Below are 12625 nucleotides of genomic sequence, written 5' to 3'. Positions count from 1 at the left end.
TGGTTTGAACTAGTGCGATTGAGTGAATGCAGGGACTAATTTGCATATTTATATCTATGGTCTGAACTAGCGTGATTGAGTGAAAGCGGGGACTAATTCGCATATTTACATCTATGGTCCGTACTAGTGCGATTGAGGGAAGGTGGGGACTAATACGCATTTGTATCTATGGTCTGAACTAGTGCGATTGAGTGAAGGTGGGGACTAATTCGCATATTTATATCTATGGTTTGAACTAGTGCGATTGAGGGAAGGTGGGGACTAATACGCACGTTTGTATCTATGGTCTGAACTAGTGCGATTGAGTGAAAGCGGGGACTAATTCGCATATTTATATCTATGGTTTGAACTAGCGTGATTGAGTGAAAGCGGGGACTAATTTGCATATTTATATATATGGTCTGAACTAGTGCGATTGGATGAAAGCAGGGACTAATTCGCATATTTATATCTATGGTCTGAACTAGTGCGATTGAGTGAAGGTGGGGACTAATTCGCATATTTACATCTATGGTCTGAACTAGTGCGATTGAGGGAAGGTGGGGACTAATACGCACGTTTGTATCTATGGTCTGAACTAGTGCGATTGAGTGAAAGCGGGGACTAATTCGCATATTTATATCTATGGTTTGAACTAACGTGATTGAGTGAAAGCGGGGACTAATTTGCATATTTACATCTATGGTCTGAACTAGTGCGATTGAGGGAAGGTGGGGACTAATACGCACGTTTGTATCTATGGTCTGAACTAGTGCGATTGAGTGAAAGCGGGGACTAATTCGCATATTTATATCTATGGTTTGAACTAGCGTGATTGAGTGAAAGCGGGGACTAATTTGCATATTTATATCTATGGTCCGAACTAGTGCGATTGAGTGAAAGCAGGGACTAATTTGCATATTTATATCTATGTCTGAACTAGTGCGATTGAGTGAAAGAGGGGACTAATTCGCATATTTATATCTATGGTCTGAACTAGTGCGATTGAGGGAAGGTGGGGACTAATACGCACGTTTGTATCTATGGTCTGAACTAGTGCGATTGAGTGAAAGCGGGGACTAATTCGCATATTTATATCTATGGTTTGAACTAGCGTGATTGAGTGAAAGCGGGGACTAATTTGCATATTTATATATATGGTCTGAACTAGTGCGATTGGATGAAAGCAGGGACTAATTCGCATATTTATATCTATGGTCTGAACTAGTGCGATTGAGTGAAAGCGGGGACTAATTCGCATATTTACATCTATGGTCTGAACTAGTGCGATTGAGGGAAGGTGGGGACTAATACGCACGTTTGTATCTATGGTCTGAACTAGTGCGATTGAGTGAAAGCGGGGACTAATTCGCATATTTATATCTATGGTTTGAACTAGCGTGATTGAGGGAAGGTGGGGACTAATACGCACGTTTGTATCTATGGTCTGAACTAGTGCGATTGAGTGAAAGCGGGGACTAATTTGCATATTTATATCTATGGTCCGAACTAGTGCGATTGAGTGAAAGCAGGGACTAATTTGCATATTTATATCTATGTCTGAACTAGTGCGATTGAGTGAAAGCGGGGACTAATTCGCATATTTATATCTATGGTTTGAACTAGCGTGATTGAGTGAAAGCGGGTACTAATTTGCATATTTATATCTATGGTCCGAACTAGTGCTATTGAGTGAAAGCATGTACTAATTTGCATATTTATATCTATGTCTGAACTAGTGCGATTGAGTGAAAGCGGGGACTAATTCGCATATTTATATCTATGGTCTGAACTAGTGCGATTGAGGGAAGGTGGGGACTAATACGCACGTTTGTATCTATGGTCTGAACTAGTGCGATTGAGTGAAAGCGGGGACTAATTCGCATATTTATATCTATGGTTTGAACTAGCGTGATTGAGTGAAAGCGGGGACTAATTTGCATATTTATATCTATGGTCTGAACTAGTGCGATTGGATGAAAGCAGGGACTAATTTGCATATTTATATCTATGGTCCGAACTAGTGCGATTGAGTGAAAGTGGTGACTAATTTGCATATTTATATCTATGGTCCGAACGAGTGCGATTGAGTGAAGGCTGGGACTAAGTCGCATATGGTCCCAAAGATATTTATATCTATGGTCCGTACTAGTGCGATTGGATGAAAGCAGGGACTGATTTGCATATTTATATCTATGGTCCGAACTAGTGCGATGAAGTGAAGGCAGTGACTAATTTGCATATTTACATCTATGATCCGAACTACTGTGATTGAGTGAAAGCGGGGACTAACTCGCATATTTATATCTATGATTATTCACTCCTCATTTTGTGTTTTTCATGCACTTCTTCAACCTTTGCTCCCCAGGCCATGAACTGTGCTAATGAGGTGGTGTCATATGAGATTGTGCTTTCGATCACACGGCTTATCAAGAAGTATGGCAGAGACCTGCAGGTTGTGACCTGGGACATACTGCTGTCCATTATAGAGAGACTTCTACAACAGATACAGGTACACAAGTGTTTTGGGTATAGATATTTACAGTGTAGATCTCGAAAGGTTTATGCGCTCTGTTCATGTGTCGTGTTTTTGTGTTCAGACGATGGGCAGTCCTGATCTGAAGGTCATAGTTTATGAGTTATTGAGTACAGTTGAGGAGCTCTACGAGCAGAACGACTTTCATGGATCGTCACAAAGATTCTTTAGCTTGGTGGAAAAATGTGCTGATAAAAGACCAGTAAGTCTGTCTGTCTGCCTCTCTTTAATACTGACTATTGGATGTCAGTGTAATTGACTGTTGAATCTGTTCGCCAGGATGCATCGGTGTTGACGTTGATTTCCTACAGAGCCCAGTCCATTCAGCCAGCAAAAGATGGATGGCTACAGAACCTTTTGAAACTAATGGACAAGTTCTTCAGGTAGGAAAGCTACACTATCTGATCATCTGAGATCACTTTTTAAATAAATTACTGAAGTTTTTTTCTGTCCTTCAGGAATGAGAGCCGTACCATGATCAGGATTAAGGTTCTGGACATCTTATCCTTCGTACTCAGCACCTATCGGCAACTCTATGAAGTCAGTCCCAAACACACACAAAATCTTTTTTATGGTTTGTATTATTATCAAACATCTCTCTATGGACACCATTCTTGTTCTCTGTTTAGGAGGAGTTGATCGAGGTTGTGGTGATTCCTCAGCTCGGGCTGATCGCTGAAGATAAAGATCTGGCCGTCAGGAAACAGGCCACGCAGCTGTTGGTGGATCTAGCTGAGGGCTGTAACACCCATCACTTTAGCAGCCTGCTGGACATCATTGAAAAGGTAACGGTGCAGGTTGACTGAGTTTTCAACATCCTGATTGTAGGTATTTAGGTACAGTGTATATTAATGTGCTGCAGCTAATCATCGGTTAAACGCTATTTTTCTGTAGGTTGCTAGTCGTCCATTATCGTCCTCTATTGATGGAGAAAGAGACCTGTCGGTGGAGTCACCCATGGACGATGTTAGGACCGCCATATTGGGTCTGCTAGAGATACTGGAGGTACCTAAAGACACATTTCCTGTAGTGTTAAGTGAAAGTTCTCTATAGTATTTTAATGAATTGATTTGTATTGTTGTCAAAGTTCGTTTTAGTAGTATAGTATATTCGTGCTGTAATGAGTTTAAGTCTATGTTTTCTAGTGAGTGTGGTTCTCATAAATTAATTCTAATGAGTTCGTCTATGGTTCTCTGGGTTCTAGTTAAGTGCAAGTCCATGGTTCTCAGATTGTATGTGTATAGAGAATGTCTATGAGTTGAGTTCTAGTTATTTTATATTTCTGGTTCACGGGTTGAACTTTAATGTGTATATGTTAGTGTATATTTCTTGTTCTTGGTTTGAACTCTGTGTATGTATATGGTTCTCTGGGTTCTAGTGCATCTATATCTATGGTTTTCATGTTGAGCTCTAATGTGTGTGTCTGTTGTTTCTCTGTGGTCTAGTGAGTGTATATTTCTGGTTCTCTGATTGAACTCTAATGTGTATGTCTATGGTTCTCTGTGTTCTAGTCAGTCTATATCTATGGTTCTCAGGTTGAGCTCTAATGTGTGTGTCTGGTTTTCTGTGTTCTAGTGAGTGTATATCTATGGTTCTAAGACAGCGTTTTAATGAGAATTTCTATGATTTTTTTCAGTTCTAGTTATTGTATATTTCTGGTTCTCTAATGTGTATATGTTAGTGTATATTTTTGATTCTCTGTTGAACTCTAATGTGTATGTCTATGGTTCTTCGTATTTTGGTGAGTCTATATCTGTGGTTCTCAAGTTGAGCTCTAATGTGTGTGTCTATGGTTCTCTGTGTTCTAGTGAGTCTATATCTATGGTTCTCAGGTTAAGCTTTAATGTGTGTCTGTGGTTCTCTGTGTTCTAGTGAGTGTATATCTATAAGACTGAGTTCTAACGAGAATGTCTATAATTTTTTTGAGTTCTAGTTAGTGTATATTTCTGGTTCTCTGATTGAACTCTAATGTGCGTGTCTATGGTTCTCTGTGTTCTAGTCAGTCTATATCTATGGTTCTCAGGTTAAGCTTTAATGTGTGTCTGTGGTTCTCTGTGTTCTAGTGAGTGTATATCTATGGTTCTAAGACTGAGTTCTAACTGGAATGTCTATGTTTTTTTGAGTTCTAGTGAGTGTATATTTCTGGTTCTCTGATTGAACTCTAATGTGTATGTCTATGGTTCTCTGTGTTCTAGTCAGTCTATATCTATGGTTCTCAGGTTAAGCTTTAATGTGTGTCTGTGGTTCTCTGTGTTCTAGTGAGTGTATATCTATGGTTCTTCTAAGACTGAGTTCTAACTGGAATGTCTATGTTTTTTTGAGTTCTAGTTAGTGTATATTTCTGGTTCTCGGGTTGAACTCTAATGTGTATGTTTATGGTTCTCTGTGTTCTAGTCAGTCTATATCTTTGGTTTTCAGGTTAAGCTTTAATGTGTGTCTGTGGTTCTCTGTGTTCTAGTGAGTGTATATCTATGGTTCTCAGGTTAAGCTTTAATGTGTGTCTGTGGTTCTCTGTGTTCTAGTCAGTCTATATCTATGGTTCTCAGGTTAAGCTTTAATGTGTGTCTGTGGTTCTCTGTGTTCTAGTGAGTGTATATCTATGGTTCTCAGGTTAAGCTTTAATGTGTGTCTGTGGTTCTCTGTGTTCTAGTGAGTGTATATCTATGGTTCTTCTAAGACTGAGTTCTAACTGGAATGTCTATGTTTTTTTGAGTTCTAGTTAGTGTATATTTCTGGTTCTCGGGTTGAACTCTAATGTGTATGTTTATGGTTCTCTGTGTTCTAGTCAGTCTATATCTATGGTTCTCAGGTTAAGCTTTAATGTGTGTCTGTGGTTCTCTGTGTTCTAGTGAGTGTATATCTATGGTTCTTCTAAGACTGAGTTCTAACTGGAATGTCTATGTTTTTTTGAGTTCTAGTGAGTGTATATTTCTGGTTCTCTGATTGAACTCTAATGTGTATGTCTATGGTTCTCTGTGTTCTAGTCAGTCTATATCTATGGTTCTCAGGTTAAGCTTTAATGTGTGTCTGTGGTTCTCTGTGTTCTAGTGAGTGTATATCTATGGTTCTTCTAAGACTGAGTTCTAACTGGAATGTCTATGTTTTTTTGAGTTCTAGTTAGTGTATATTTCTGGTTCTCGGGTTGAACTCTAATGTGTATGTTTATGGTTCTCTGTGTTCTAGTCAGTCTATATCTATGGTTCTCAGGTTAAGCTTTAATGTGTGTCTGTGGTTCTCTGTGTTCTAGTGAGTGTATATCTATGGTTCTAAGACTGAGTTCTAACTGGAATGTCTATGTTTTTTTGAGTTCTAGTGAGTGTATATTTCTGGTTCTCTGATTGAACTCTAATGTGTATGTCTATGGTTCTCTGTGTTCTAGTCAGTCTATATCTATGGTTCTCAGGTTAAGCTTTAATGTGTGTCTGTGGTTCTCTGTGTTCTAGTGAGTGTATATCTATGGTTCTTCTAAGACTGAGTTCTAACTGGAATGTCTATGTTTTTTGAGTTCTAGTGAGTGTATATTTCTGGTTCTCTGATTGAACTCTAATGTGTATGTCTATGGTTCTCTGTGTTCTAGTCAGTCTATATCTATGGTTCTCAGGTTAAGCTTTAATGTGTGTCTGTGGTTCTCTGTGTTCTAGTGAGTGTATATCTATGGTTCTAAGACTGAGTTCTAACTGGAATGTCTATGTTTTTTTGAGTTCTAGTGAGTGTATATTTCTGGTTCTCTGATTGAACTCTAATGTGTATGTCTATGGTTCTCTGTGTTCTAGTCAGTCTATATCTATGGTTCTCAGGTTAAGCTTTAATGTGTGTCTGTGGTTCTCTGTGTTCTAGTGAGTGTATATCTATGGTTCTAAGACTGAGTTCTAACTGGAATGTCTATGTTTTTTTGAGTTCTAGTGAGTGTATATTTCTGGTTCTCTGATTGAACTCTAATGTGTATGTCTATGGTTCTCTGTGTTCTAGTCAGTCTATATCTATGGTTCTCAGGTTAAGCTTTAATGTGTGTCTGTGGTTCTCTGTGTTCTAGTGAGTGTATATCTATGGTTCTAAGACTGAGTTCTAACTGGAATGTCTATGTTTTTTTGAGTTCTAGTGAGTGTATATTTCTGGTTCTCTGATTGAACTCTAATGTGTATGTCTATGGTTCTCTGTGTTCTAGTCAGTCTATATCTATGGTTCTCAGGTTAAGCTTTAATGTGTGTCTGTGGTTCTCTGTGTTCTAGTGAGTGTATATCTATGGTTCTTCTAAGACTGAGTTCTAACTGGAATGTCTATGTTTTTTTGAGTTCTAGTTAGTGTATATTTCTGGTTCTCGGGTTGAACTCTAATGTGTATGTTTATGGTTCTCTGTGTTCTAGTCAGTCTATATCTATGGTTCTCAGGTTAAGCTTTAATGTGTGTCTGTGGTTCTCTGTGTTCTAGTGAGTGTATATCTATGGTTCTTCTAAGACTGAGTTCTAACGAGAATGTCTATAATTTTTTTGAGTTCTAGTTAGTGTATATTTCTGGTTCTCTGATTGAACTCTAATGTGTATGTCTATGGTTCTCTGTGTTCTAGTCAGTCTATATCTATGGTTCTCAGGTTAAGCTTTAATGTGTGTCTGTGGTTCTCTGTGTTCTAGTGAGTGTATATCTATGGTTCTTCTAAGACTGAGTTCTAACTGGAATGTCTATGTTTTTTTGAGTTCTAGTTAGTGTATATTTCTGGTTCTCGGGTTGAACTCTAATGTGTATGTTTATGGTTCTCTGTGTTCTAGTCAGTCTATATCTATGGTTCTCAGGTTAAGCTTTAATGTGTGTCTGTGGTTCTCTGTGTTCTAGTGAGTGTATATCTATGGTTCTAAGACTGAGTTCTAACTGGAATGTCTATGTTTTTTTGAGTTCTAGTGAGTGTATATTTCTGGTTCTCTGATTGAACTCTAATGTGTATGTCTATGGTTCTCTGTGTTCTAGTCAGTCTATATCTATGGTTCTCAGGTTAAGCTTTAATGTGTGTCTGTGGTTCTCTGTGTTCTAGTGAGTGTATATCTATGGTTCTTCTAAGACTGAGTTCTAACTGGAATGTCTATGTTTTTTTGAGTTCTAGTTAGTGTATATTTCTGGTTCTCGTGTTGAACTCTAATGTGTATGTTTATGGTTCTCTGTGTTCTAGTGAGTGTATATCTATAAGACTGAGTTCTAACAAGAATGTCTATAATTGTTTTTAGTTCTAGTTAGTTTATATTTCTGATTCTCTGGTTGAACTTCAATGTGTGTGTCTGTCGTTCTCTTTGTTCTGGTGAGTCTATATCTATGGTTCTCTTTTATAATCTAGAGTAAACTCTACAGTCTGCCTGCCAGTCACGCCAGTCGAGTGTACGAGTTGCTGATTTCTCACCTGCAGCTGCACTACAAGAATAAATACTGCAGTTTCATCGCCAGCTCTATACGCCTAAAGGTCAGAGTATACAGGGTCAGGGGTCTCATTAAAGGGTTAGGTAATCCAAAAATCACTTACTGAGCCTCACTCACTAGTCATTTTGAACCCATATCACATTCTTCAGTTCTCTTTCACCTTCACGGTATGGAACATAGCACCTTGGAATTAATTTCTAAAAATATATATACTTTTAAAATGACATAAGAGTGAGTAATTTGTGATATTTTGGATTACTGCAGCTGCTGAAATCTGTAGACTGTACATGTATATTACATATGTTATTACATATGATAACTGTTTTATAACATTGTTCCTCTCAGGTCTTTGACTTCTTGTTGATGATGAAGGCTGACTCTCTTCATCGACTGGGAGTGCCCAATAAAGATGGAATTATGAGATTCAGCCCGTATTGCCACTGTGACGTAGGGTAAGAACACGCAGAATATCATGCCCGTGTGCCCCTTTTTCACACATGCAGGATGAAATTCATATATTGTTTGGCTTTCAGTGATTCTGAGAAAAGAGTGGCAGATAAGAAGCCAGCAGGAACCGTGTCACCGCCAGCAGGAAGTCCCACACCCGCAGCTCCCGTCTCCTCCGTTCGCACCGCCTATTTGCCCTATAACCTGGCCTTTAATGTGTTACTGCAGTGCCTGAAGATGGTACACACACATCCATCTGATTTAAGTCTGATACAATTACAGTATTTTTGTCAGGGCTAACGGTGTTCGTTGGATTTGTAGGAGTCCGATTGGAAGGTTCTGAAGTTGGTTCTGGATAAGATGTCTTGCACTATACAGTACAAAGTTTTGATACTGACATCACCGTGCAACATCGACCTCCTCTGCTCGACTCTTTGCTCGATGGTAAAAAACAAACAAACTTAAAATATAAATCACAAACATACAGTTCATATGTAAGCAAGCTCATGTGTTTGTGTAAAGGTGACAGATCGTCTCATATCCGAGCGTTTGAGGAAGGCTCCTGATGGGTTCTCCATCACTGATGTACAGCTCGCTGTTGTTCCGGTTCTAACCGCCCTCACCTCCTACCACAGTTATCTAGAACCGTCCCGACAGGTAACGCACACATACATATTTCTACCTGCGACAGTCATATAGCACATAAATGTGACCATGGATGTTTAAACTCAAAATCTTGTTTCTGTATATTTCAGAGGGAGCTGGTTCAGTGTTTGGAGAAAGGTTTGATTTATCGCTGTGCCAAGCAGTGTGTGGTCGCTCTCACCATGTGCACCGTGGAGATGCCCGACATCATGATCAGACTCCTCCCCGCCCTCATCGTCAAGCTCACACACATCTCGGCAACCGTTACCATGGCATCACCCATGTTGGAGTTTTTGTCAAGTAAGTACATACTTGACAGTGCGCACTAGACCTTGATATCTTTAATATTGACTGAGTAAGATCAGTGTAGTCAATGTGAAATCAATTATTGTAATTAAACTTTCTTTTTCTCTAGCATTGGTTCGGCTCCCGCACCTGTATGCTAATTTCGTAGCTGAGCAGTATGTTAGCGTATTTGCTATTTCGCTGCCGTACACCAACCCCTCAAAGTGAGTCTCTAAACGCTCCGTTTACAGACATATAATGAGTGACATTACACACAGTTGCATATGCTTGTTTGTAGGGATGCACCGATATGGAAATTTTGGCCGATAACTCTTTATATTTGGGGGCCGATAACAGATATATATAGCCCGATAAATATTCATATTATTTTCACAATGAAAAACTCCCAGACCGCGGACATCTTGTCCTTGCGCTAGACTAGCATACTCTTCTTAAGCCCGCAACACGTGTCATCTTCGTGCTATGTCACAGAAAGCACCAATCAAAACTTCACATGGCCAGCAATGAGCAAGTGAAGTGGTTCAACAAACCAAAATAATCCATCATTTATCGGCTTTCATTTATCGGCCTAATTTTGCTATCAGACCGATAACGATAATATTAAAATAAGCAGTTATTGGCCGATAACGATATGTCGGCCGATATATCGTGCATCCCTGTTTGTTTGCTTAATCTTTTTCAGGAGCTGCGTTTCCATTACTCTTTAAAATGCGCAAATTGACATTGCGAAATTGAAAATACGGCCAATGGAAGCACGTTAACTTTGCGAAAATTCCAATATATCGGCAAAAGGTTTTTACGCTCACATGAGGTGTTTTTTTAGGCAATTCGGAAAAGGTGTGTTTTGCAAAACTGCAATGGAAGCAGTTTATTCGCATTTTCAGGTCACATGATAAAAGTAAGTCACATAATTATTATTTGAAGATGACGCGGTATGTACGAAAACCTCCTAGAAACCCCTCAATAGATGTCTGCTCCCAAGTATAAGAGGATTTCCTTGCCAATAATGTTCGGATAACACTCCTACATCTCTTTTGATTTAAAGAGCTTCAGATTTACAGCCTGTAAGTTAACTTCTGTTACCATTGTATTGTGAGCGAATCTTTTAAACGCGTCACATTTCCGGCTGCATCAGACGAGAATTCAGGCCAATCACAACGTACAGATTAGCTGTCCAATCAGGGAAACAGTGCTTTTCCAATCCATGCGTTTCAGGAAGATAATGAAATCTGGAGCTACAAAAATGTATGGTATGTGGAAATAATGTGTTTTTTTTAACCATAAACCACGCAAACACCTTGTTTTATACCAAATACATTAAATAACGTTGTGTTTTAGCAATGAAAACTCTTTAAAATAAAGTAGTTTTACCTCCATGATACATTTACGTTGCTGCTCTTTCCTTGGCATTAATGTTTGAATAATACTTTTACGTCTCCTTCGGTTAAACATAATGCCTAGTTCGGTGGATGTGATATTAGTAAACATACCAACATCAGTCGGCGTGATGTTTGAAATTAACCTAATTTAACTTATTGCATGAGGAAAAAGTCCCATATCATCAGTTAATGGAAACGCCGTCATTCCGCAATAGTCTTTTATCGACATTTAAAAAAATAACGCTGAAGTTTTGCGCAAATCTGCAATGGAAACGCAGCTACTGACTATATGACATTTGAGACATCGTGATTTAGCATTCAAGTCCACGATGTTTGAAAGCCAATGTTGATATTTGAAATCACCTAAACAAACACGCCCCTACCCCAATAGAATCTGGACCTTCTGTTGATAGACCCGCCCCACACATATGCAACCCCGACAAGGATGTCGGTTAGTAGACACGCTCCTTACTGCTGATTGGCTATAAGTGTGTTTTGGTAGTCAGCCCGTCTCCTTTTCCAAAGCGTTTTTCAAACATCGTGGACTCCGCCTTTAAGAACTAAACCATTCGTTATTATTACTTTTTTTCTAGAGATCACTTATTTTATGGCTTCTTGTGTTCGGAAACAGTCATTAGTGGTTTTGCTTAGACAAACATTACTAATACTTGGCATATATTTAGTCACAGTGTATTACTTGGGGTCAGAAATGTTATTCTCATTTTGTCCATAGGTTTAATCAGTACATAGTGTCTCTAGCCCATCATGTGATCGCCATGTGGTTCATCCGCTGCCGCCTGCCGTTCAGAAAAGACTTTGTTCAGTACATCACTAAGGTCAGCTGGATATTTTAGCTGGAAATTGCACCACCACTTTAAAAACAATAGTTTGTCAGAATTGGCCACTTTGTCTTGACCGTAGTTTTCGGATTAAACTTTAAGGCTTGTGCTCCATTGTTTAGGGTCTTCGATCAAACGCTCTCCTGCCATTTGATGACACACACGAGCAGAGCAGTTTCAGAGCCCGCAGCACCAGTCTGAACGAAAGACCCAAGAGGTACAAACACACACCCATCTCACTCTCATACACACATTCAGAGATAGACATCAGTGTTTTTTTTCAAGCCATGCGAGGGATTTAAAGCTTGACTGTCATTCAGGTGTCTCGTTGGCTTATTCGTTTCTATTTATTGGAAAATTAAATGGTCAGTCTGTGATGTTTGTTTTAAGGGGATTTGAGTTCTAAATTTTTACAGGTGCCCATTATAGTTGAAACGGGTGCACAGTTCTTACACCAATTAAATGCGTGTTTCAGCAGTAGCCAATGAGATACTATCTTACCAAGACATAAGGATTTGAACCGCCCAATCAGATGCGAGCCTTTCCTTTATTCTCTTGGTCTTCTCTTTGCTATTTTCCTTTATTGTATTGGGTGTAGAAACAAACCCTATTCTATTCACCAGCAATTGTACAAGCAAATCATCATAGTAACAACACTAAACCATTATAATAATATAGAAGTCAACATATTGCATCAAAGTTTTTCAGGCTGATTATAACTAGTAAAATTTCATCATCATTGTGTTTGATTCTGTTTTGTACTTTCTGTGTCTTTCTTTGGGGCTGGACTTTGAATGAAAAGCTTTAAAAGCCATTAGTAGTTTTAGTTATATAGTGTGTGATTTAAAGGTGCTGTGTTTAGATTTTAGCAGCATCTAGTGGTGAAATTGCGAATTGTAACCAACGGCTCAGTCCACCGCTCACCCCTCTCTTTCGAAATGCATAGAGAAGCTACGGTAGCCGCCACAGGACAAACACGTCATTGTCTGAGACAACATTGTGAAGAAACGCCCTCTGTAGAGTGGTTTAAACGTTTAGGGCTACTGTGGAAAAAGACGCGCAAAATGGGGACTGTAAGGGGACCCGTGGTGTAT

At 39.1% G+C, this 12625-nt stretch overlaps 1 protein-coding gene across 1 annotated transcript in view; it reads left to right on the top strand.

Moving 5' to 3' along the window:
* Positions 1 to 12625, top strand: part of tsc2 (TSC complex subunit 2) — a 53227-nt gene that overhangs the window by 3436 nt on the left and 37166 nt on the right. Inside the window, exons 11-25 of the mRNA XM_073860204.1 lie at positions 2348 to 2491; positions 2580 to 2717; positions 2795 to 2898; positions 2974 to 3055; positions 3145 to 3300; positions 3410 to 3520; positions 7836 to 7958; positions 8261 to 8367; positions 8449 to 8602; positions 8684 to 8806; positions 8885 to 9019; positions 9118 to 9307; positions 9423 to 9516; positions 11426 to 11528; positions 11654 to 11748. Coding sequence (XP_073716305.1) covers positions 2348 to 2491; positions 2580 to 2717; positions 2795 to 2898; positions 2974 to 3055; positions 3145 to 3300; positions 3410 to 3520; positions 7836 to 7958; positions 8261 to 8367; positions 8449 to 8602; positions 8684 to 8806; positions 8885 to 9019; positions 9118 to 9307; positions 9423 to 9516; positions 11426 to 11528; positions 11654 to 11748 — 1859 coding nt within the window. The remainder of the gene's footprint in view (positions 1 to 2347; positions 2492 to 2579; positions 2718 to 2794; positions 2899 to 2973; positions 3056 to 3144; positions 3301 to 3409; positions 3521 to 7835; positions 7959 to 8260; positions 8368 to 8448; positions 8603 to 8683; positions 8807 to 8884; positions 9020 to 9117; positions 9308 to 9422; positions 9517 to 11425; positions 11529 to 11653; positions 11749 to 12625) is intronic.

This window comes from Misgurnus anguillicaudatus, chromosome 3 (genome assembly GCF_027580225.2).
Source record: "Misgurnus anguillicaudatus chromosome 3, ASM2758022v2, whole genome shotgun sequence".
Classification (NCBI taxonomy): Eukaryota; Metazoa; Chordata; class Actinopteri; order Cypriniformes; family Cobitidae; genus Misgurnus; species Misgurnus anguillicaudatus.
This window is presented reverse-complemented; position numbering and strand designations above follow the sequence as displayed.